General features: G+C 48.1%; 1 protein-coding gene across 1 annotated transcript in view; it reads left to right on the forward strand.

The window, feature by feature from the left end:
* USP9X (ubiquitin specific peptidase 9 X-linked) overlaps positions 1-26,854 on the forward strand; it is a 1,542,050-nt gene that overhangs the window by 716,857 nt on the left and 798,339 nt on the right. The window contains exon 19 of the mRNA XM_078658291.1: positions 9,193-9,433. Coding sequence (XP_078514417.1) covers positions 9,193-9,433 — 241 coding nt within the window. The remainder of the gene's footprint in view (positions 1-9,192; positions 9,434-26,854) is intronic.

Below are 26,854 nucleotides of genomic sequence, written 5' to 3' on the forward strand. Positions count from 1 at the left end.
TCAAGCCTCCTTTCCTGGCTGTTCATCCGGACAAAGTTGTCCTTCGTACTAGGCCTTCTTTGCTACCCAAAGTGGTTACCTCTTACCACATTGGACAGACCATCACTTTGCCCACCTTCTTCCTGCCCCTGCATCCTTCTAAAGAGAAGAGGCTCCACCGTCTGGATCCAAAACGTGCACTTCATTTGGATGACCAGCTCTTTGTTGGCTATGTGGGGGCCATTAAAGGTTGGGCCACGCAAAAGCGGACCATCTCTCGATGGGTCCTTCTTTGCATCAAAATCTGTTATTCCTTTGCAAAGAAGGAACCTCCAGTGGGGCTGCACGCCCATTCCACCAGGGCGAATGCAGCCACTACTGCTGTGGGACGTGGAGTCCCTCTTCATGACATCTGCCAGGCAGCCACATGGACTTCATTGCACACGTTTACTAAACACTACTGCCTGGACAGCCAAGTCCAGAGGGACGGCTTCTTTGGCCGTTCAGTTCTCTAGGACTTTCTGGTGTGAATTTAGTTCGCAGACCCACATCCTGGGATGGTATTGCTAGGGTATCTATTCTAAGGTGAGGAATCCATAACTAATAGTCTCTTCAAGATGAACATGTTGGGTACCTTCGTTAACGATATATCTGTAAGAGACATATATTGCTTATGGATTCCTCACCGCCCCACCCATCCTCCCCGTTCTGCGAACTAACGATTAGGTTAAGGGACTTCCTTTCAGGGCCCTTGTTTTTGTGCACCAGTGGTCCGTGTCTTGCATGGCTCTGTGCTTCTGGCGTGGAATGTCGTGTAAAGAAGTGACGTCAGTTAAGGTTTAGCAAACAAGGAACCTCCAGTGAGGCTGCATGCTCATCCCACTAGGGCTGTGGCAGCAACTACTGCATAAGCATGTGGAGTTCCACACCTTGACATCTGCCAGGCGGCCACGTGGGCTTACTTCCACACGTTCACCAGACATTACTGCTTGGACAACCAAGTCTGGAGGGACGGCTGTTTTGCCCGTTCAGTCCTCCAGGACTTTCTGGTTTGAACTTAGTTCGCAGACCCTCTTCCGGTGATGGTATTGCTGGGGTATCTATTCTAAGGTAAGGAATTTATAACTAACAAACAGTCTCTTTCAGATTAAAAAATGTACCTACCTTCGGTAATGATGTATCTGTAAGAGACATGTTAGTTATATATTCCTTACTACCCCACCCATCCTTCCCGTTCTGAGAACTGACTTCTAGGGATAGGGACTCACTTGTAGGGCCCTAGTCGTGGTGCACCTGTGGTCAGTGTCTTTAATGGCTTTGTGCTTTTGGCATGGAAAGTCCTGTCAGAACTGGTGTCAGTGTGCAAGGGCGGCATCTATGTAGGCACTGCAACGTCATCCCGGCAACCACGATGCCGACAACGGACGCAGTGTCGACCGACACCACCTACCGACGCACAGGTGTACTGCTAAAAAAAAAATTCTCCGGATCCAGTCTGGTGCCTTGGGGTTATTCTAAGGTAAGGAATCTATAACTTACATATGTCTCTTACAGATTCATTGTTACCGATTGTAAGTAACTTGTTCTTTATTTGAGGACGCTAGGCTAATTTGCAGAAGATATTTCCGAAAATGGGTATGTGGTAACGAGATTGAGGTTAACACGATGTGTACGACACGCCCTTTAATGTTTGTTGTACAGCGTTTGTTTTCTGTTATTAGTGCATCTGTGAACATTTTCTTTTCACGCAGCACTGTGACGAAGGGATTATCCACAGTGCACTGAGTTAAAGACAGCGAAGCCTACTAAGCTACCTAAATCATCTTGAATAATTTAAAAGAGAATGATTCAAGAATTGTATGCAAATCTGTAAACTTAAGTACGGTTCAGTTGGAGAAGCATTAGAGTGAAGTAAGTAAATCCGGCGTTAACTTGCAGAAACTAAACTTCAAAATGTGCGTCTGAGCTCCCAGTGCACCGTGTGTGATCTCTGGTGTGGAATGGATGGCTTACTCTGAGATAGGTGTAATGTCGGAGCGATGCGGGACCGTAGCGAAGAATCTTACACACCTTTAGGTTTGATCTTATTCAGAATGCAATAACAGCTCTGCTTCAAGGCCTGCATTTGCTAGTGTTAGCTGACTCTATGCGGATGGAAGGGTGAGGGGTGCTGACCAGCTGATTGAGAAATCTAAACCTAAAACATGATCTGTATGTTAAACAAAGAACGTATTGCCTACGTCGGATGAATGCTATTGCTTGAGACTTTAAGCTTTTTTTCTTTTCTTTCACTATTGCTACTGAAGTTAACGAAATATCCAAAATTTCCCTGAGCACTGTGTGGTGGTGACCAGGGGGTTAAGTGGGATGCAAAAAACATAAGGGATGGGGAAGAGGGTTTCTAAATGGGCAGTGGTCTAAGAAGCGTTAATTGGGAATCCTTTCCTGGACAGCTGGCTATCTATTGAACGGCATGGCTTTAAATGTGTCAACTAAAATAGTCTGCTTCTCATTGCCTGTACACCCGATCAGTATTTTGATGCCGCTCTGTGAGCTTTCTGTTATCGCAGCCCGATCTATCACATAATTATGGATGTGCACTTAAAACAAGCCTCACCTATTCATTTTGCAAATGCCGGTTTATCATTATTCATTCATCATTTCCATCTTTTATTTCGACATTGTTGTCATAAAAGAAATAAATTTGATTAAACAGTTTAAAAGGAATTAATACATTACATCCAAGTACACTATAAAAATATAATCTAAAATCTATGTCATCAGATAACCAGGAAGTTATCTCATCACAACTTAAAAAATGGCAATAGACCTAAATGAATACATAGTCAGCTAAAAGCCCCTGCCCATCTAAAATCGGAGAACAAGCCCCATAGCATCAGTGCAATTATTTCTACAGGACCCTATTTCAAACAGAGTTCGCATGTTTCCATCTAATTGCCCACATGGCTACTAAAAACTTTGTTAAAGCGAAAACAATTAGAGGAGAAAGATCCGTTTTAAATATTCTGTATGCATCCAGACAGTACATGATCCCCAGATTTTTGCACAGTGGGATACCATCCACTTCTTTCTGACTTTTTGATAGCTAGGGCAAAAAAAACATGACATGCAATTCATTTTCAAGCTCCGAGGTGCATCCGGGGCAGTTTTTGAGTGACGATGGACACCTTTACTCGTAAAATCTCTGATTGGCAGAGAACCGTGTCTCCATTGAAAAAACAACTTCCTGGCAGAAACTGGACTAACATCGTCGAAGACAGACTGAAATTTATAATAGTCTTTAATCATTAATAACGTGGCGGACAAAGTACCAATTTGGGCGTTCACTAGACAGGCAGTTAAGTTGGTTTCATGATACAAATTGGCCAGATGCTTGCGCGATATATTAGTGCAAGCATGCTCCGGGTTGGACCACATAGGCGCAAGACCTAGTCTTTCAAACTCCTCTCTTATATACTTTAGCCATGGTAGTTTCCGAGCGTTCGGGAGTCTTAGGACATCCAACAGCTCTTGCCTATAAGTCATTAACTCAGGAGTGATCCAGAGTCTCCTCCAGAAAGTTAGAGGTTTGAGGCCCAATTCTTCATTAATGGGTCTAAGGCCCAGGTCCACCCTGAGCGGCAACAGTGGGGTACTCTGGGGCATTGCTACCAACTGTCTTAGAAATCTGTTCTCCACGGCGGCAATCGCGGGTGCACACCTGTGACCCCACAATTCGCCACCGTAGATTACAGCCGCAATTTATAAATTTCCAGGGGTGGACCAATTGTTTTAACGGCAGATTTATTTAGCAGCTTAGTAATGGCCCCCACTTTTTGGGACAGCTTAAGTTGCAGTTTTATTTGATGTTGCCCCCAAGTCATATTTTTATTTAAAGTGAGGCCCATATACTCAAAGGTCTGAACTCTTTCAAGGCGAACTCCACCTATCACAGGGCTTGGGCGAGTTATTGTTGGGGGGTTGAAAACCATACATTTAGTTTTCATGGTATTTATTTCCAACCCCCGGTCCTGGCAAAAAAGCACAAAACCATCCAAGACTCGCCGGATGCCCATAGGAGTCTTAGAGAGCAATAAGGTATCATCCGCGAACATAATCGCGGAGATACCAACCGCAGCAAGTCTTGGGGCATCGCTATTGGGGACCGCATTCAGGTGGGAGATTACCCCGTTGACAAAAAGGCAAAACAGGGTGGCCGCCAAAACGCACCCCTGTCTTACCCCCCTGCCAATGGGGAATCTAGATGACAACCATTTTTCCAACACCTGACCTGTGCGAAATTCTCAGTGTGCAGTCAGATTATTATGTTCAAGAGAGCAGGAGGGATGCCCAACTCCGAAAGCACACTCCACAGTTTCCGATGTGGGACTAAGTGGAAAGCCGCACGAAGGTCCACAAAGACGGTGTAGAGTGAGCCGCCCTCAATCCCAACAGTTTTCCAATATAGCAGGGTCAAACGAAAGATCTGCTCCGTAGTGGATTCATTCTTTCTAAAACCCGCTTGGTATGGGCTTAAGATGTCAAATTCCTCCATCCAATCTATGAGGCAGTCTAGGATCAGCCTCGAGAATAGCTTTTGCGAGACATCAATAAGGCTGATCGGCCTGTAGTTGGCTGGGAGCAGAGGAGAGCCCTTCTTGAAGATAGGGACTATCTCTGCTCCCAGCCAAGTACTAGGGACCGCCGTGCCTCCCAGAATGGCATTGATAATTACCGCTAGGTAGGGGGCCCAGACCCTGGGTTCGTGCTTTAAAAAGGTCGCCAGGCACCCTATCCAGTGCAGGGGCTTTACCGAGCGGGAGTTTAGAAATAGCAGCCCTCACTTCTCCCTCTGTAAATTCAGGCTCAGGCATTTCTGAATTAGAACGAGGAGCCAATCCATCTAATGCCAGGTCCTCAGTGAGATTTTCCCGCTGGTACAGAGTGTGAAAGTGTTCTGCCCACACTTCTGCAGAGATGTTAGTGGCTACAGCCGATACAGGGTCAGCCGACCCCATGTTCACAATCAGCCAGAACTTCCGAGCATCTCTTGTTGACAGAGCCGCATTTAGGTTTGCCCAGTTCTCGTTACCCCACTCAACCTTAGTATGGTGGATTAGCTGGCGATATGCTACCCTCCTTTGCTTTATCAGTGCCTTATAATTATTTTGTTTCACAGCCTCAAGGAGTTCAGTTTTGGCTGTTCTACAAGCCTTATTATACCAGGTCGGTTTGTTCCCGGCTCTTTTCCCTCTAGAATCTGGGGGATTAAGAATCTCAGCTAAAGTGTTAACTAGGTTCTTATTCAATTCTCCTAACTTAACATGTACTTCATGCGGGGGGTATTGCAGCTTTAGGGCACAAGTGGCCTCCAATACCGGAATTACCCGAGCATACAGCTCTGCCACTAGTTCCGGATGGGTAACCAATTTGTCCCATCTAACCCTACGCCTGTTGTTTGATAGAAGAGCCCTGTTGCCTGGTTCGCACTCTTCGGTGCTCTTATCCATGGGAATACCTGGGGATAGAAAGTCTAAGATCAACGCATTGTGATCACTTTCGCCCCTAGGTACCACCCTAAAATCAAGGACCTTATACCAAGCACAACACTCAACAAAGACATAGTCCAGGCGTGATTCTTGCCCTGGTTTATTAAAAGTAAACTTTGAGGGGATATCTGATTTTACACGGCCATTGCAGGCCCTAATTGAATGATTCAGGGTCAGGACCGTAATCTGTACAGCCAATGGCGCCCATGACCTTGGTGGGGGACCCACCACTAACGGAATTTTCCAGTGCTCGTCCTCCTCCTGACTTTCAACTTCCGTTAAACCCGCGAGTGGCTCAAAGTGAGAGTTAAAATCACCCCCTATCACTACTGTTGTCCCCTCTGGGATCTTATTTAGGAAAAAGGAGAGCTCTTCAATGGTTCTGGACTCTGATGTAATATTTACAGGTCTAGAGTAGATATTGACCAATGCGAGTCTAGAACCATTCAGCCACTCTAGGACCACACATTGCACATCCTCTGATCAAGTATCCATAACCCTCGCACTGCAACCCAAGTGGACTCCCACCCAGATTGTTAGCCCTCCTGACGGTCTGCCCTTTCCCCCCCACCTGGCTAGGACTGAAAATGATGCAAAGCCAGATCGAAATTGGTCTTCCCTAGCCCAGGTTTCCTGGAAGAGGCAGACGTCATTCACGTCTATAAAAGAGCCCCACTCAGGGCTTGCCACCTTATTACCCAGGCCTGCCACGTTCCAGAAAAGGATTTTTAGTGGGGTATAATCTGCTAGCAATCGTTGGGCTATCGAGGTGGCTTCAGCCTCAATGACTGGAGTAGGAGCCCTAACAGTTTTTACCTGCCCAGTAACTTCTCTGTCGGTGGAAGGCTCAGATAGTTCAACCGCCAATATCCCTAGTTGAGTGTTCCTCCCACTGTCTTCTTCCCGACTGCTATGATGATTCACGGGACACCTCCCCACAGGGCGACTCCCTACACTGACTTCATAGTGTAGTCAGTCTACCTGATCCAAGCAACTATACCTGTTGGTGTGAAAGTAGTTGGTGGTCATAAAAGGCTCATGCAGGTTGGTCCTGAGCCCTTTAGAGTGGCCCCTAAATCCCACCCTTGTCCAGCCCTCTTGCAGCCCGAGATCAGGTTGCATGTTAACTGGCGGATAGAAGAACGACAATGGGAGCGACTGAATTGCAGTGTCTTCACTGCTGGGCGGCCAGTTGCAGATGTGAGAAACAATCCCTGGGTTCCTAAAACTCACCAAAATACAGTCACCCTTGATTGTTTTGTTGGTATGGCCCACCAATGGAACCCTTCTAACCATTAGAATTTCACTTGAGGCATGGGAGGGAAGGGGTCGAAAGGTGTTCAGCCAGCTAGCGACTTTATTCCTCAAAGATGAATATGATTCTGTCGTTGAGTTACTAAGCTGAGGGACGCCGGTAAGAACCACTACGTGAGGAGCAGCCTCGAGGGGTAAATTTACTACCTTTTTTTTATCCTCGCTCTATTACCACCAACATTAGTCCGCTCATCATTCACAGTTGGTTTGTTGATCGGCCTATAGGAACTAATCGATACAACAGACTCCATATTCTGTGCTGAAATGGTGGGGATTTCTTGGGCAGGAATATTTGCTGAAGGAGGGGAGTCAGATGTTAAAGAGCCCCCCTAGCAGCATCAAAGGCCCTCTGCGTGTTTTCCGCAGGCTTCAACTGGTGTACCAAAGCCTCAGTGGCCGTTTCTATAGATTGCAACTTGAGTTCAATTCGATCCAGTCTAACGACAAGGGGGTCAATCCAAAATCTCAAAGTATTTCCGAGGGCGAGAGTAAACTGATCACCCCCGGCAAAAGCGACATCCCCAAATCTAAATGCAGTGGGCTGCACAGTAGGCAATGGATTAAGTGGTGGATTAGTAATAACCTTAGTTACTTGGGGAGCCACGCTAGCTTCAATGGGCCCTACAGAATCTTTGGTGGTAGAACATTTATCTAATTTCTCCTTTTTTACACCCCTTGCCTGTGGCCCGCGTTTTCTTTTTGGGACAGCCCCTTCCCGGATTCCTTGTAGGTGGAGAGACGTGGAGTCGTGCCTATCACCTGATGTGACATTATTATCGTTTAATTGCACAGAGATAGCCTCAGGGATGACCGCGAGGGAATCTCTATGAAGAACGGGGCTACTCCTAACCTCTTGTAATACAGATGTTATTGTTTGATCAATGGTACTACGAAGAGCAGTAGGGGATTCCCCAAGCTTTTCAGGGGTTTTAGCATTAGCAATTAGGCCCAATGAAGATCTAACATTTTCAATTCCCTGCGAGAGCCGTCTTTCTAGTATAGTTAATTCATTAGTGACAAGTGAGTTTGCTCTAAGCAGAAAATTGTCCAAAGTACCTGCCACCATGGTACTCTACGCCGTGGCTCTGCTTCTAATTTCCCGAGTAGACGTAGTCCTTGATCCACAAAGACCCTCCAGCCAGAAAAGGAACAAATGCCTGATACCCCTGAAATCAAACAAACGGGAACCAAGAGGGGTGGCCCGGGCCGGTCTTGCCCGGGCTAGGACGGGCCCGCCCTTGGCCCGGCGCGAGCCCGCGCGTCCCGCGAAGCAGGGTGAGGACTCGGTGATATAGGGAAATGGCGATGGGGGCGGGAAGAGGACGTAACGTTGCCGTGCGGGCTGCCGGTCCTCGCAGTCCCGCCGGTAAAATGCCCCAAACAAAGTCTCTGCCAAAGTAAGCCTCCGAGCGGCTCCCGCGAAGCGGGGGCCGCGAGGCACTGCTATATCCTCCCAGGTGCGGTGGGGGCAGGAAGAGGACGTAACGTTGCCGCGCGGGCTGCCGGTCCTCGCAGTTCCGCCGGTAAAATGCCCCAAACAAAGTCTCTGCCAAAGTAAGCCTCCGAGCGGCTCCCGCGAAGCGAGGGCCGCAAGGCGCAGCTATATCCTCCCAGCTGCGGTGGGGGCGGGGAGAGGACGTAACGTTGCCGTGCGGGCTTCCGGTCCTCGCAGTCCCGCTGGTAAAATGCCCCAAACAAAGTCTCTGCCAAAGTAAGCCTCCGAGCGGCTCCCGCGAAGCGCTGCTATATCCTCCCAGGTGCGGTGGGGCGGGAAGAGGACGTAACGTTGCCGCGCGGGCTGCCGGTCCTCGTAGTCCCGCCGGTAAAATGCCCCATACAAAGTCTCTGCCAAAGTAAGCCTCCGAGCGGCATCATTATTTGATTTCATCCTGAGCTCTCTGTTGAGAATCTGTGATCATGACACATATGCTTGTATTACTTTTCCCCATAGCCTACCTAACAGCACATGCATGGCAGACTGAGTATGTGTCAAATAGTCAATTGAATGTCTTCCATATACCTACCAGACCACAGTATGTTCACAGTGTAAACAACATTGTATTGTTTGCTTTTCATTTTAGGGCCTAATTATTATTACAAATGTCTATTAGTCTGTTTTTCTTTAGGGGGCACAGTTTGCCTGAAGGACAGCACACAGGGCTTTCAATCGCTATGGATGTTTGGCACTTAGTTCCACTGTTTATCTGTCATGTAATTATCTAGGTTTCTTTCTCAGAACGCAAGAAGGAAATGTGAGGCTACTTAAAGTTTGACTGAAATATTCTTGTTAACTGCACATACTGTCGCGAAACTCCATGTAAGAAAAAATGTTCTTTTCTTTTCTATGCAGAGCTTTTCGTGGTAAACATATAACATTGGTAGTTCGCTTTCCAAACCAAGGTCGGCAAGTAGAAGATTTGGACATTTGGTCTCACACGAATGATACGATCGGCTCAGTAAGACGGTGTATTCTCAATCGAATTAAAGCGAACAGTGCACATACTAAGGTTGAGCTGTTCATTGGTGGTGAATTGGTCGACCCTGCTGATGATCGGAAGTTAATTGGACAATTAAATTTGAAAGATAAAACGGTAACTATGTTTTTGACACAGTCTTATGCTTTTATAATTAGTTTCTGCCCAGCATCATTCTGGTTTCTATACCTTGATTTTCTCCTAGTTACTGCTTTCACCTTCTCGGGTGCCCTCTCTCTTTCTCCTGTTAAATTATTTTTTTGAATAGTCTTCATTATCAACATATGCACGTGTGTGTGTTCTTTGATTCTTATGTACTGTTTTTACTCTGATTCCGGTGCTCTTCCATTCTCATCTTAAGGTCCCATATCAGTTTATGGTTGGATCAGAAACTTTGTCTAGAGCTGTTCTAGAGCAGGGGTCTCCAACCTTTACAGTAATAAGAGCTAATTAGGTTCAAGGAAAAGCATCCTGCGCTACTAATATTGCGACCCCAACACGCAAGTTTACATTAGTTGCCACCATTTGCAAGATTACCAGCACTGATCACCTCAGTGTATCAGGCTTGGTTGCAACCAGTAATGCAAAAAAAGGCTTTGTCAACGTGGAATGCCTCTATAAGGGTAATATATACCAGTCATAGTTGCTGTATCCCTGACACCTAGTTAATAATAATTGTAATAAGCCATCACAGCGCTGAATGATATATCCCTCAAATATCAGCTTTAAATATATTTTGTAAATGTAATAATTATTTTCCAAACATCAGCTTATGAGTTGTGAAAATACACACATTTTTATCTTGTATACCCACTTTTAATTTTTGATATACATATATTAATTCAGCTAAGGAAAAGCTCCTAATTTAGTATGCTGGACTGTACTCAGGAAAGCTACTTACTGGTAGCTGGAGCGGTACCAGAAGCTCACAAGCTTCTCATAGAAGTCTTCTCTAGAGGTTGCACACTTGCTCCCACTGCTCCTTCAGCGTTGTGTGCCCTCGCCAATTTTTCAGTTTTTTTCCAAAAACTACTTTTCTTATACTATGTGATTTTTCTTTACTGGCCACAGTTTATTTGTTTAAATATAATTTGTAGTACACACTTGAAGTTTTTCTTTTTTGGGGGGTAAAAATTAAAACACTTATTGACCGCCACCTCTGGTTGAAATGGCGAGAGTTGGAGGCTCATCAGTGAGTCTATTAATCACTTACTTGCATACCACCTCCCAACAGACTCAGAACGTGTATTAACATGCAAGGGAGATTTTTTAGCTTGGCTATCAACAATTTGATTCACAAAACTTGTGTAGTCTTTCTAACCACTAGCCAATATAAGGTGAGCGCTACTCTGAAAAGCATCACTCAAACTGAGATTATCCAGTATTATGGGTATCTTTCATAGATTCACATGCCTGAATCATTCCCCGTCGTCGGGGGTGGGAGTCCCCGGTACATAACAATAGTAATGTCATATAGACATATACATACTAATAGGCCAGAGGCCTCACATTAGTAACCTATCTGAGTCCTTTTGTAAAAAGGACCGAAGTTTGGCCAGGAGCGAATCAGCTACTACCACCCTCTAGAACCTTCCTGGAAGGAGCCCTAGTCGCTCAGATTTTCTACCGCACGTCGTGCTAAGGGAGTCTCCACTGAGCTCTGCTCAGCTTTCTTGTATTTCTGGATTTATTCCATATTTTTCTCACAGAACTTATTCTTGTGGAGGAGTACTTCAGTCCACCATGTCTGACACTCCTAAAAAAGGGCTCTTTAGACCCTGTGCTTCATGCAGCAAGTTGAGACTACATGTGGATGACAGGCATGAAGACTGCCTTTACTGTCTCTATCCTGACCACTCTGCGAAGGATTGCAAAGTCTGCCGCACTTTCTCTGCCAAGACCCTGAAGGACAGAGAGGCGCGCCTGCTTTTATGGCTCAAGAGACTTAAAGAGAAGGATCAGACAGTCTCTTCAGGAGAGAGCGAGTGTTCCTTTAGGAGCTCACACTCCTCATCCAAAAGGCCCAGACCGTCATCTCCAGGCCGGTCTGCAGAGCCACCTCAGAAGAAGACGCCCAAGTCTTCAGAGGTTCGGCCATGGCAGGGACAAGTTCTCTTCAGGATGTCACCTTCAAAAAGCCTTTGCTGGTCACTTCGGCCATGCCTGTGACGACGTCGACAGCAACTTTATCTACGTCGACGGCATCATCCTTCTCTGCCATGACCTCTACCACGGCATCGTCGTCGACGGGTGGGTCGATTGTATCAGTCATTGCTATTAAAAAATCGTAGTCGCCGCCTCCGTCGACGACATCTAACACGTCGACGAAAACAAAGTCATCGTCGTCGACGAGAGTCACTTCAGCGTCGACGATTTCCTCATCGACGGCATTTAAGGCACTGTCGATGGCTCCATCGACGACGAAGCCAACGACGTCAGCACCGGCGTCGAAGAAGTCATCGACGTGGACACCAGCGTCGACGAGGCCTTCGACGCAACCGTCGACGAGATCATCGACGAAGCCATCGACGACAGGTCCAACATCGACACTGCCGTCGATGAAGAGAGACCCGTCGATGCTGCCGTTGACAACATCGTCGTCGATGAAGACAACGGAGTCGTCTGCAAAGGCCATTGACACTCCACCGTCGACGACCACCCCGTTGACGGGCTCGTCGACTACAGTCTCTCCTTCGCTGAAGTACTCTTGTACGCACTACAGGCTGACAACGAGTACTTTAACGCCGGAATTGACGTCTCCTAGCAGGGTCCAGCCACTGCCACCGACCCATCTGCTGGACACAGAGAATTCTGATGATGGTTCAATGTTCCAACCTGTGACAAGTCCATCAGAACTCCATGTTAAGGTCCATGAAAGCTCAGACTATGAAGACCTGGGTCAGGATGAAGGGCGATATCAGGAGGAATGTCAAATTACTCCGCCTCCTTCCTCACAACCTATGGTGTGCCTCCCAGCATCAATAGTGACGGACCTGCAATTTCTCATAGCGGACTACAAACAACTGTTTCCGCCCACTCCGCCTCCTCTGTCACAGCAGCCTACACCGGTGATACCTCCTCGCCCTAGACCACCTCCACTGGTCATTTGTCAAGATCCTGTCACTTAACCACCTCTACCTTCTTCTGATGAAGAGGAGGAAGTAGTAGGAGAAGAGGAAGGGCAGCAGGAGGAAGGAGAAATTCAGGACGATGAATGGAATAACTGTCATTCAGGATCCGGCATTCCCTGACCCGGCACAGGCTGATTCACCCCCAGAGGATATCGGGGGTTTCATAATATTGTGGAAAGTGTTGCGGCAAGGTTTAAAATCGAAATGACCACGCAACCCCAAGATTGCTTCCTGTATGACTTCAAAGAGGCATTCAAGAAGATTGTACGATCCATCCCTATCATTGAGTATATCTGGGATCAAGGGGTGAAGATAATGAAAAACCCCTCATCTCTGATTCCAGTTCCGCCCAGGCTTGACAAAAAATATAAGGCCACGGCTCCGGCATGCCTTATAGGCCAAACGAAACCGGACTCAGTTATTACGCAGCCTGCACAGCGTAAATCTAGTAATCCGTCGGCAGCGTTGACTGCGCCACCAGATAAGGAAGGCCGTAAACTTGATAATATTGGTAAAAAGTTTTCGTCCATGTCGGCCCTTTCTATCCAGGCGGCAAACTCCCTGGCCCTCTTAGGACGATACAATCGCCAGATGTGGGTGGATATTGCCCAATATTTAGGAGCAATATCAGCGGACCAGTGCTTGTGAGTACCGACAACACCACCACAATGCACTATTTGAACAAACAAGGGGGTACTCGATCTATGACGTTGTCTCAAGAATCTCAACAAATTTGGAAATGGCTACTCCGCAACAACATTTCTCTTCGAGCCGAGTATGTCCCAGGGGCAGACAATACACTGGCGGACTCTCTAAGCAGACAACGCTCCATTTGCCACGAGTGGGAGCTCTACCAACATGCTCTCAGCGCAGTTTTCTCCCGCTGGGGCACACCCCACCTGGAACTGTTTGCAACGGAAACCAACGCAAAATACCAACATTATGCAAGCTGGCTTCCCCAGCCAAGATCTCTCGGGATGCATTTTCGATGGCATGGTGCAACGTATTTGCTTACGCATTTCCTCCATTTCCCCTGATTCCCAGGGTTCTCCGGAAAATGTGATGTGATGTGATGTGATGTGAAAAGGCACTTATATAGCGCGCTACCACTCCAAGGAGTATCTTGACGCTTCGAATCCTAGTTGGCAGTTAGCAGCGGAGTATCCATGGTAAAAACTACCAGTATGCGGGGGGGATCAGATTAATGCCAAGCATCCAGAGTCTGATAGGGAATAGATCCATGTTTTGAATAGTTTTCTAAAGTTTTGCTCTGTTGCAGATTGACGCAGGGACGGGGGTAGTTTGTTCCATGCCTTGGCGCCAATGACTGCTATGGATTTTCCTCCTCTAGTCATCATCCTAAACCTGGGGACATGGAGCAAATTTGCTGTGGAGGACCTGAGTGCCCGTGACAGATGGTATTGTCTAAAGTGCTTACGCAAATACAGTGGGCCTTGATGGTGGAAGGCTCTGTATGTGATGGTGAGAACCTTAAACAGGATGCGCTTATGTACTGGGAGCCAGTGTAAGGCATCTAAGGCTGCAGAGGCCGAGGACTTTCTAGGCAGTCTAAGGACTAACCTAGCGGCTGCGTGCTGGACCATTTGAAGTCTGTGCAGGGCTGATTTGTTTAGCCCCGCATACAGACTGTTGCAATAATCCAGCCTGGATGTTATTAGTGCTACAGCAACTGTGCGTCTGGCACTCAGAGGGAGAAGGTCAAAGAACTTTCTGAGACCTCTAATGATATTAAAACATACCCCTGCTACTTCTTTGGCTTGTTGGTTGAAAGACAAGGTATTGTCAAATTTAATGCCCAGGTTTCGTGCTACATTAATAGTCTTTGGGGGGGCTTCTACTTTTTCGGGCCACCAATCTTGCGGAGAGAATCAGTTGTTAGGACCAAAAGCTACAATCTCTGTTTTAGCCGAATTACATTTTAAGTGGTTGTGTGTCATCCCCTTAAAAGTTGCTGACAAGCATTCTCTTAATGTCAGTTCCGCATTAGATTGGTTTTTGTCCAGTGTCCGAACCAGCTGGGTGTCATAAGCATAGGCAATTGTACTAATGTTAAAAGAAGAAATTAGTTTTAACAGGAGGACCATATATACGTTAAACAAAGTGGGGCTCAAGCTTGAGCCCTGCGGAACCCCTGTTCTCATAGTTTTTTCTTCAGAGCAGAAATTGCTCAGCATAACGATCTGACGCCTATGCGCCAGGTAGTTTTTAGGTCTCGGCTGCACGCGCGGAAGCGCGTGTCCGCCGACAGCCTATTGTTGCCGTGTCTCCTTTCCAGGAGACACTGGTGGCCGCGCGCATCGAGGCGATTGCAAACGAGCACGCGCACTCTCACACACACACACACACACACACACACAGAAGCGCCCATGCACGCACGCACATACAGCCTCCCACACACACATACACACGCACACAGACACACGAGTGCTGCCCCCGCCCCCCCCCCGCGCACACCGCACACCGCACACCGCACACCCCAGCCCTTTCTAACTTACCGGGGCAATCTCGGGAGACTCCGCCGCTGCAGCTCTTGCCAGCTCCTTTCACGGGGCTCCCTCTTGGTCAAGGGAGCCCCGCAACAGTCATCTAACCTCCTGCTGGCGGGCCCGGGGTTCTCCACTGCTCACAGGAGCCCCGGGCCGCGATACGCATGCCTCCTCTTCCGGTCCTGACGCGGCCCCGCCCCCGTCACAGGCGACATTGCCTGACTTCCGGTGGGGAAAGCGAAAGCGATCGGAGCCGGTCGCGCGCCGGTCTGAGTCAAATGTTCCTTTTAATAAAATGTATTTTCTGGCGTAAAGCCACCTCTAACCATTGTCTAAAGAAAAGTGAGTAGGTCGTTAAGTTTGCATTGTTCAGGCGGCTTTGCAGATTTTCTCTGTTACAATTTAAAAGCACACTGATCACCAGAATAAAAAGAAACAAAAATACATTTTATTAATACAACAGCCAGTGACAGATAAGCCAATCAGAAAAAGACCTGCAGCCAAATAGTTTCAGCTACAAACTAAAACCTGAGACTGTCAAATGCTGAGCATTGTTTCTAGCATCAAAATAGGTAGTGTCAGTTTCGTCATCAGGCTGCGGAATAAAGGGCATTTGTTGGTTTTGTAGATTATTCCAGTCTAGGCCATCGAACAGTGGATGACGCTTCAGTTCTAGAAACAAAATGCACAATAAATCCATGATAATCAAACCAATCATATGCTATGCATAGACTACAATAAGTTATATGTAAAGCAGACTTCTCACAACTCTGTATTAATATATTTCTGCTTTGTCTACGGCGGCGCGAACAAATAATATTAAGCATTATCATTTCATTACAAAGAACTTGGTCACAAAATAATGTTAAAAGCTCTAAATTAAATGCTGCGAGACCTATTGCATTGTAAATGCTTGTTAAACCATTCGAGCATGGTTCCTGCTATGCCTGCATTAGCAAGGTGATATAAAAGGATAGCATGGGAAACCGTGTCGAATGCTGCAGAGAGATCTATAGGATCAGGACAGCCATCTTTCCCTGATCCAATGCAGCACAAATGGTTTCAGTGGATGACACAAGTGCAGATTCGGTGGAGTGGTGGGTCCTGAAACCTGCTTGACATGGATGCAAGATGTCATTTTCTCTAGAAATGCTGTCAGTTGTTTGTTGACATAAGATTCTGTGATTTTGCAAATAGCAGGAAGAAGGGAAATGGGACGTAAATTGGACACGGTTGTAGGGTCTTGTATAGCCTTTTTTTGCACTGGTCTCACTGCCGCCACCTTCCCTTGTGGGGGAATCTCCCCTGATTGGGGGGACGAGTTGATGATGGAATTAATGCAGGGATTGACCTCGTGAATTATGGATTTAAGCAATACAGGGGGGCAGGGGTCGAAAGGAGATCCTGATTTAAGGGCAGATATTCCCTGAAGGGAATCTTCTAGGCTAATATAGCTGAAGCTTTCCCATCTGGGTTGATGCATGTTCATATCAGTTTCATCCCCAGGCTCTCCTTTCTCAAATTGGGGAAAGTCTTTAGTGAGGGTGTCTATTTTTTGAGTGAAATATTTGGCTATATCATTGCATAAAGCCTGGGAAGGAGGAATCTCTTGGGTTAGGAATTTGGGCTTAGTGAAGCTATTAACGATTTTAAAAATGTATTTTTGTTTGTTGTTAGATGCTTCAATGCGGGCGGTAAAATACTTGATTTTTGCAGTTTTAATAGAGGCATGATATAGTCTCCTAGCACTCTTATATATCTCCTTTGCTTTATTCCCATAGCTCCGTCGCCATTTTCGCTCTAAAAGTCTAACTTCCACTAATTGTTATTTAAGTTTGTCTGAGAACCAGGGAGCGGATAGTCTCCTTTTCCCTATGGTACCAGTTCTTTCTGGATTTCTGATCTTATTCCCAATCTCTGTCGCCCATCTCTCAAACCTCTGATAGTCTATCGTGGTGTTCCCTGAGAGAGCTGGTTTACTCTCCTTGGCCCATCTACCAAGGTCAGGGTGCTCCATAATTTTCCCCCAAGTAGGTAGGGTTTTCCCCTTATTTTCTACCTCCTTAGCAATCGTCCCATTCCCCTTTAATTCAATATTGAATTCTATGTAGTAGTGGTCCGTCCAGACTTGTGATACGGGGCCTTTTACCGTCATTTCATCTAGGTTGGAGCCAATGCAATCGAGGGTGTGCCCCGCCTCATGAGTTGCTTCTAACGTCCTTAGCATAAGTCCCAAAACCTGCAACGTTTCTCTGAAACTAGAGGCGTACTGGTCATTCGGGTCATCTAAATGGAGGTTCATATCTCCTAAAAGGGTGAAATTGGCGTACCGAAGGGTCAGATCACCCAGCACTTCCCCAACGCTGGCAAGAAACTGCGTGGTATGACCGGGAGGGCGGTATAGCAATGCCCCCGAAAAGGTGAAAGTGTTGTGCACTTGTATGCAGAAGTTCAAGCTCTCAGCTCCTCTAATGTCTGGAAGCTCCCTAACTAAGCATTTAATAGTGTCCCTATGTATGATAGCCAAGCCACCACCACGCTGTTCTACACAATCTTGTCTGCAAATAGAGAAACCAGGGGGTAGGGCACGCACTATGTCTGGGTTAGACCACTCACAAAGCCAAGTTTCTGTAATAAATAAGCAATCAAACTTATTTTCAATGATCAGATCAAATATGTGGAGAGAGTTTTTGCACATAGATCGTGCATTGATCAGACCACACTTCATATACTTGGGTTTCTCTTTCTTAATATTAAAGTGGTGGGGTTCCAAGGTGTGTCTACAGGCAGGACAACTGATAGGGCCCACCCATTTATCTACATTGAATGCATGATTACAGTTGATATGTGTATTTTTATTCAGGGCTAGAATGTCCCCTCTAGATAAGGTCATCACCTGAGCATGGTGGGTGGCCCTAGGCCGTCCTCGGCGAGGACGAGCGCAGACGGGCTGGACTCAGGCTGGACTCCGGCGCGACAATGGCACGCCCGCTGCTCGCGTTCGCTGCGCGAAGCAGTGCCCATCTTCCTTTGTAGTCCCTTCTACAGCGCAAGGGCGCTGGGACTTGTAGTTTTCCCACCGGAATAGTGAGGGGGCTGATCACCCGTCACCGGCCACAGTACCTAATCGTCTGTGAGCTCGGAGGGGCACGCGTAAACAATGCGGTATGTCGATTAAGGCAGTGGGCCGATTAAAATACTCAAATTACGCCGCAAATAAAAGGGGTAAATAACACAATGTTTAAAAGTACATGCAGGCTATCACCCGGCTTTCGCCTCGGGTGCAAAGATTAGTTAAGCGCAATAGGCAGAGATGGTATAGTAGTGTTTACCAGGCTTCCGCCTCAGGTGGAAAAAGGAATCTGAAGACCGAGCGTTGCACCCTGATCCTGGTAGCCCCAGCGTGGCCGCGCCAACACTGGTTTACAGAACTCCACCTTCTATCGCTGGAGCCGCCGTTTCCATTCAGGCCATACCCGAATCTCCTCACTATGAACCAGGGGCAAGTCCTGCATCCAGATCCGACATCTCTCAGATTATCGGCTTGGCTCCTGAGTTCAGAGAGTTCCAGGACTTAGATATTCCTCAAGAGTGCAGAGCAGTCTTGGCCCGGGCCCGGGCTGACAGTACCAACAAGACGTATTCCCTTAAGTGGAAAAGGTTCTGTGTGGTGTAAAGCTAACAAACTGCATCCGTTTTCGTCATCTCCAGCACAGCTGCTGCCTTACTTACTTCACCTGGCTAACTCGGGATTGGCCCACGCCTCAATAAAGGTCCATCTGGCGGCCATCTCTCGATTTAGGCGCCCTTCGTCTGGAACGTCACTATGGTCCAATAGACTGGTCAAGCAATTTCTAAAAGGTTTATTCAGAACATTCCCTCCAGTGACACCGTTACCACCTACGTGGCAACTCAACATTGTCTTGACTCAGTTGATGAAACACCCCTTTGAGCTTATTCATAAAGCAGATATCAAATACTTGTCATGGAAGACGGCTCTTATTGGCTCTCACGTCAGCAAGGAGAGTAAGTGAGCTTCAGGCTTTATCTATTCAGGACCCTTTCATTCAATTCAAACAGGACAGAGTCATCTTAAGGACCAATCCTAAGTTCATACCAAAGGTTCCGTCTACTTTTCATCTCAATGAACCTATTGTTCTAAAGGCTTTCTTTCCGAATCCATTCACGGCAGTGGAGAGATCTCTCCACTCTTTAGACCTGAAGAGATGTCTGAAGTTCTATATCCATAGGACGGAACAGTTTCGAAAATCCAGCCAATTATTCATTGCCTTTAGCAGGCCCAGGAAAGGTCATCCATTGACAAAGCAGAGTATTTCAAGATGGATCTCTGCGGCCATCGCCTTCTGCCACCAACAGGCGGGACATCCTCTGCCTTCCAAAGTTCGGGCTCATTCCACAAGAGCAGTCTCCACTTCCATGACGCGCTTGCCCATTGTCGACATTTGTAGAGCGGCGACATGGAAGACACCTCATACGTTCACCAGGCACTACTGCTTGGACTCAGAACTTATGAAGGATGCAGAAGTGGGACAAGCGGTGCTCCGTCATCTATTTCAGTAGAGGTGAGCCTTCTTCCTTTCATCCCACCTTCCTATTGCCTTCTTGCACATTTCTTCCTACTGATAATGTTTACAGGTTCATTGGATTGCACTAATGATAAGGTGTTATTAAGTGTCTTCCATGATGTACTAGACGATATGTGCTGACTATTGCTTGCTACTCTGATTCAGGCATGTGAATCTATGAAAGATACCCATAATACTGGATAAGAAATGCGTTACTTACCTGTAACTGCAGTTATCCAGTATCTTTCATAGATTCACATGCAACCCACCCGCCTCCCCTGGAAGGGCTCACCTTGGTTCTCCCAGTAGGTACTACTTAGCACTGTGCTTACGAAAATCTGAGGGACTAGGGCTCCTTCCAGGAAGGTTCTAGAGGGTGGTAGTAGCTGATTGGCTCCTGGCCAAACTTCGGTCCTTTTTAAAGGACTCAGATAGGTTACTAATGTGAGGCCTCTGGCCTATTAGTATGTATATGACTATATGACATTACTATTGTTATGTACCGGGGACTCCCACCCTGACGACGGGGAATGATTCAGGCATGGGAATCTATGAAAGATACCAATGCTGGATAACTGCAGTTACAGGTAAGTAACGCATTTCTTATTCTTGCTCAATGCAAATCCCTTTACACAATCTATACCACATATTATTTTCTCACGCCCACTCCATTTAATTGTGCATTTATTATGATTGAGTAGCCTTATTATATCACCACAATAAAGTTTGGACCATTCATGCTGATAGCCGTTTGTTTTGTAGTTGTACCTATGAAGTAGAATTTACTGGATCCCGTTCAATGCTAACATCAATTGTCTTTAAGAGGTAAATTTTGCCTCTCAACCTTCGATTGTTCTTTGCTACTCAATAGTAGAGCTTCAAAAATGTATTTAACCATAGGTGATCTACCTCAAGGGTATCAGAGGAACCTAATTTCTGTAGTAGGGGATCTCTGTGTATAGTCATAATCTAGTGAATAGTCCCGCCCATGTGCGTGGACCCCGGAGCAATCAAAAATAATCTCTCAAGTTGTCTACATTGCAGTCCTGCATAGACAATTAAAGACAATAATGCAGCCTGCACCTACAAGGCTACACTGTCTAGTACTTCAACTAGAAATGCCAAGGATATTTTACCAACATCACATTTACCATAATGTGTCAAGTTCCATCCATAGAGATACTTCCCCTTCGCAAAATCCTTGGAATGATAGAGAGGAAGGGATGGACAGACAAGCCTCCATAGGCTGCCATTATGTGTCTGAAAAAGTGATACCGTGCCTTTAAGGAACTCTCCAGAGACCCTCAGTATCCCAGCATGCACAGCCAAGTCCCTTTACTTTCAGTTCTTTTTTCCGGCTCCAGCTAACAGGACCCTGGAGCATTAAGCTCTGCCTTTTTGGGTTTAATTAGAAATGTTGACACTTTTCAAGTGTTTCACTCGACGTCTGCCTACTTCTTCCATTTGCTGGGGTTTTGTGCCAGTTTTTTGCCACCTTTCTGTCGAAAATGCCTGCATTGTTCGACAGATGCCCTGAGTGTGCCAGGAAGAAGGCCAAATCGGCCGTCCACAGTGTGTATCCTCTGTCTCCCTTCATCCCATGTCCCTGAAGATTGTGAGATCTGTCAGTCCTTTTCCAAGAGGACCAGGAGAGAGAGAGAGAGAAAATCCGGCTCCAAGGCCTGGAGCTGAGGAAACTTTAGGATCAGGGTGGGTCTGGGCATGGGAGGGCTGGATCTGAGTTCTCTGCCCGTGCTGCGGCCTCTGGGGGGCTCCCCAGTCAAGAGAAGGCCAGGAAACGGCACAGATCTCCATTGTCGTCGATGGCCCAGGCGTCAAGAGGGTTGACCTTCGTGTGCTCCCCGTCGACCCAAGGCTCTGGGTTGAAGCGGCGTCGCTGTTTGACGTCGAGGGGGCTGACGTCGAGACCTCGGACGAGGTCGACGTCTAGAACTACATCAACGCCGAGTCATCGACGTCGTGGTGGGTTCAGGCACCGGCGCTAGCCGTCGAGGCGACACCGCCGCTCGCCGTCGAGGTGTACTCGGCGTTCGACATCGAGGAGCAGGCACTATACGTCGAGGAAAAGGAGATCAACGTCGAGGGATGTGTCGACGTCGAGGCATTCGACGTCGAGGAAGAGGTCGACGTCTTGAAAGGAGAAGTCAACCTCCGGGAGGCGATCCAGGGCAAGGACGGCGTCCCCGGGCTCGGTGGTCAGCCTGTCCTCTGCTTCCACGAGCCCCCGGTTGTGGCGGCGCCGGCGTTCGTCTAGTAGGAGTTCTGCTTCTAGGACTTCATTGCGAAGACCTGCAAAGAAGAAGAGAGTGGTTAGATCTTCCGACTCGGAGTACTCTCAAATCTACTCACCTTCTCTGCCAAGGTCGCTTACGCCTCCGTTGCCGTAGAAGAGTCCCACTCCTCCACCTCTTCCTCCGCTTCCGAGGACTCCTCCTCTTCCGAAGACGACTCCTCCGCCTCCGCTTCCTCCTCAACGCCCTCTGCCTCTTCCACCACGGCCTCCTCCAAGGTCCGTCTTCCTGCCACGCTTCCCTTCACCACCTAAGGGGACGCCACAGCCGAAGACTCCGGCTCTACCTCCGCAGCTTCCACCCCCGACCAGGCCGGTGTATCGTCCAAGACCTTGGAGGTCCAGATCACGATCCAGGTCGCGATCCAGGCGAAGACACCGCTGTTCATCTACAAGGTCCCGGCGTCGTCACAGACGAGATCGGTCGAGATCCCGTCATATGGATTCGTCCAGTGCTCTGGGGTATTCGCCCACTCTGTCAGATTCACCCCACACGAGAGTGTCACCAGTGGACGACATTGTGTCGTTTCAAGAGGTGTTGTTGCGAGTGGCCGCGAAGCTGGGTATTACCCTGACGGTGCCCACACCTTCTACATCAGTGATCTTCGAGATCCTCCATAAGCGGCAGCTGTCTCGACCCCTGTTGCCCTTGGTCCCGGGGCTGGAGGAACCAGCGATGGAACTTTTCCTGATGCCGGCGTCAACAAGATTCGCCCCCTCCCGGCTGCAGAAGAAATACAGACCTCCAGACTCCGATCCGGCATTTCTTAGATCGGACCTGGTCCCAGATTTTGGTGATCGTCACGGCCGCCAGGAAACAACACGCTACTGCTCCATCATCCACGGTACCCCCTGATAAAGAGAGTAGGCAGATGGATTTTGCGGGTCGTAAGGTCTGCGGTACGGCTGCTACGTCTGTGAAAGCCGCTAGTGCCACGGCTCTCCTGGGGCGATACGACCGATCGTTGTGGGATTCCCTACAGCAGTTTCTGGAGCATCTCCCTAGGGACAAGAGGGAGGATTTTCAGGAGATGATCAACGAGGGCAAGATGGTGTCCAATCAAGTGATCAGTGCGGCGGCGGATTTCTCGCTCTTGGCTGCCCATGGCTACTGCCACGGGATAAATTTGAGACGCCATGCCTGGTTGCGCCTGACGTCGCTGAAACCAGAGGCCCAGCAGAGGGTCGGCAAACTGACGTTCTCTGGAGCGACATTGTTTGGAAAACACGCTGATGAGGAGATGGCCCGCATGAAGGCGGAGGCTGAAACCCTGACGGCTGTCGGGTTAGAGAAGCCGAAGGAGCAGAAGAAGACTTTCCACCCCTTCCAGGGGCGTTTTGGTGCCCAGGGCAGAGGCAAGGTCGTCAAACTGGCCAGCAGCAACATCAGCAGCAGCAGTACCAGAGGCGGCCTTTCCAGAAGGGACAGAGGGGCAGAGGCAACCAGCAGTCCTCCCCGACGCTCCAAGGCCCGGCCGGGTCTAGGCCCTGAGGTGCTACTTCCCCCTCGTCCGTTACCCGCTCCGGTGGGGGGAAGCATCCAACATTACTTGGCAGAGTGGAGAAAAATTACTCAGGACAAGTGCTGAATATTGTTTGCAATGGATACAGTCTTCGTTTCACCAGCCCGCCTCCAGCAATTCCACCGGTTTGCTCGCAGTTTCAACTGCGCGAGCTCCAGGCAGAGGCCGATACCCTGTTAAGGAAAAGGGCGATAGAAGACGTCCCTCTGTCTCAAAGGGGAAAGGACCTTTACTCACATTTCTTCCTAGTACAGAAGGACAAGAACGAGTTCAGGCTCATTCTGGATTTGCGACAAGCAAAAAAATGGATTCGCAGGGAAAAGTTTTGCATGCTGTCTTTGCACCAGATCTATCCTCAGCTACAAAGGGGAGACTGGCTTTGCGCGATAGATCTGCAAGATGCGTACTTCCATGTGCCCATTGCACAGAAACACCGGAAGTTCCTGCGCTTCCTCGTCGGCACCAATCGCTATCAGTTCACCGTACTACCGTTTGGACTGAAGTCTGCACCCAGGACTTTTTTGAAATGCATGGTTGTGGTGGCAGGGCACCTGCGAAAGAACAAGGTGTTTGTCTACCCGTACCTGGACGACTGGTTGATCAAAGCCTCCACCTTCCAGGAAGCACAATGGCACTTCAAAAGGACGGCCATCCTGCTGGACCAGCTGGAGTTGCACATAAATATGTCCAAGTCTGTCCCGATTCCTGTCCAGTGCCTGCAGTACTTGGGAGCCTCCATCAATACGCTCTCAGCAAGCGTGTCTCCTTCGGAGGCGAGACGCTTATTGATCCTTGGGAAGGCTCAGGCTCTCATAGCTGCTCCATCTACAACAGTGAGGACGGTGTCTTCTCTACTGGGGTCGATGGCCTTTTGCATCTTCCTCACTCCACATGCGCGCCTCGACATGAGACCGCTGCAGGAATGCTTGGAGGATCAGTGGGACCAAAGGAAAGGGTGCTGGGACGACAGGATCCAGTTGTCTCGTCACGCCCAACAGTCCCTGAGATGGTGGTGCTCAGCAGAGAATCTCCTCAGAGGGGTTCCTTTCCACAAGGACACCCCCACTCAGACTATTGTGACGGATGCGTCTCTCCAGGGCTGGGGAGCGCATTCAGACCATCTACAGATCCAGGGAACGTGGTCTCCGGCGGAGTCCACGTATCGCATCAATTTCCTGGAACTCCGAGCTGTTCACTTGGCACTGAAGGCCTTTCATCCGTCCTTCCAGAACAACTCCTTGCTTGTGCAGACGGACAATACGACCACAATGTATTATCTCAACAAGCAGGGGGGCTCAAGATCACACATGCTGTCACAGTAAGCGCATGCGATCTGGCACTGGCTGCTAGCCAGAGGACTGACGATAACAGCGACTCATCTGCCAGGTGTGCAGAATGTTCAAGCGGACCCCCTCAGCAGGTTGATCCCAGAAAACCACGAGTGGGTCATAAACGATGAGGTGCTCGACGACATCTTCGCCATGTGGGGCACTCCAGACGTAGATCTGTTCGCCACCGCCGAAAACAGAAAATGCAGCGACTTCGCCTCGAGGTATTACCATCTGGGGACTCTGGGGAATGCGTTATGGATCAGATGGTCGAACAGCTTTCTGTATGCTTTCCCACCAATTCCCCTGATTCCGGTGGTGCTCATCAAGCTGTCCCAGTCCAGGGCACGAATTATCCTCATCGCCCCGGAATGGCCCAGACAGTGGTGGTTCACAGACCTGCTTCACCGGTCGCTCCTATCTCACCGGCAGCTGCCGTGTCGGCCGGACCTTCTCACGAAATTCGGGGGGTAGATGGTGCACCCCAACCTCTCATCGTTGAGTTTGGCGGCATGGCTCCTGAGATAGTGCAATATGGCCACTTGAATCTTCCTGAGGATTGCATGGACATATTGAAGGAGGCTAAGAGGCCTTCCACTAGGACTTCTTACGCTTACAAGTGGAAGAGATTCTGCATCTGGTGCACGTCTAAGAACTATGATCCGACGACCTGCACGGAAGATGTCATCCTTCCATACCTTCTGCATTTGGCTCAGTCTGGACTTAATTTCTATTCCATTAAGGTTCACCTCGCAGCATTGACTGCATACAGGAAATGCCCTTCGCAGACGTCCTTCTTCCAGATTCCTGTGATAAAGGATTTTTTGGAACGATTGAAGAAGGTGTTCCCTCCTGTTCGGCTTCCTTCGCCTTCGTGGGAGCTGAACATGGTGCTGTCCAGGTTGACGAAGGAACCTTTCGAGCCTATTCACAAGGCTTCACTGCAGCACCTGTCGTGGAAGGCGGCGTTCCTCGTGGCCATTACTTCGGCCCGCAGGGTGAGTGAAATTCAGGCATTGTGTTGCCAGGAACCTTATACTGTGTTTCATGCTGCTAAGGTTGTTATGCGTACTCACCCTAAGTTCCTTCCTAAGGTAATCTCTGATTTTCATGTTAATCAGACTATAACTTTACCAACATTTTTTCAGAATCCTTCCACTCCAGCGGAGTGTTCTCTCCATTTCCTGGATGTCAGGAGGGTGTTGAAATTCTATCTGGATAAGACCAAGGATATTCGTAGGTCCGACCAATTGTTTGTCAACTATTGGTCGGTCAGGACTGCTTTGGCTACCTCTAAATAGTCCATCTCCAGGTGGATTGTGTCATGTATCTAGCTATGCTATCAGAAAGCGAACAAGACCTTAGGGGGTAAGCCTAAGGCTCATTCTACCAGGGGCAAAGCAGCTACAACAGCTTTGCTCCGCAATGTTCCCATTGCAGAGATCTGCAGGGCGGCCACTTGGAAGTCAAGTCCACACCTTTGCTAAGCATTACTGTCTAGACTCTGATGCCAGGGCAGATGCTCAGGTTGGGCAGGCTTCGTTGAGAAATCTGTTTGCACAGTAGTGGTGTTGTCTGGTTTTTCTCCACCGCAGGGTTGGTTTTTAGGATGGGCTTGCCATTCTATTCACTCGATTATGACTATACACAGAGATCCCCTACTACAGAAGGAGTAGTTTCTTACCTGTAACTCCAGTTCTGTAGTAGGGGCATCTCTGTTATAGTCATAAGCGCCCGCCCTCCTCCCCGGTGGAGAAAATGGTACTGTAATGTATGCTACAGGCCTTGCTTTATGCACCTTCAAAAAGAACTGAAAGTAAAAGGACTTGGCTGTGCATTCTGGGATACCGATGGTCTCTGGAGAGTTCCCTAAAGGCACGGTATTCATTTTTCAGACACATAATGGCAGCCTATGGAGGCTTGTCTGTCCATCCCTTCCTCTTTATCATTCCAAGGATTTTGTGAAGGGGAAGTTTCTCTATGGATGGAACTTGACACATCATGGTAAATGTGATGTTGGTAAAATATCCTTGGCATTTCTAGTTGAAGTACTGGACAGTGTAGCCTTGTAGGTACAGGCTGCATTATTGTCTTTAATTTTCTCTTAAGTGTCTACGCAGTGCTGCAATGAAGACAACTTGAGAGATTATTT

The sequence above is a fragment of the Lissotriton helveticus genome, chromosome 8 (assembly GCF_964261635.1).
Source record: "Lissotriton helveticus chromosome 8, aLisHel1.1, whole genome shotgun sequence".
NCBI classification, from domain to species: Eukaryota; Metazoa; Chordata; class Amphibia; order Caudata; family Salamandridae; genus Lissotriton; species Lissotriton helveticus.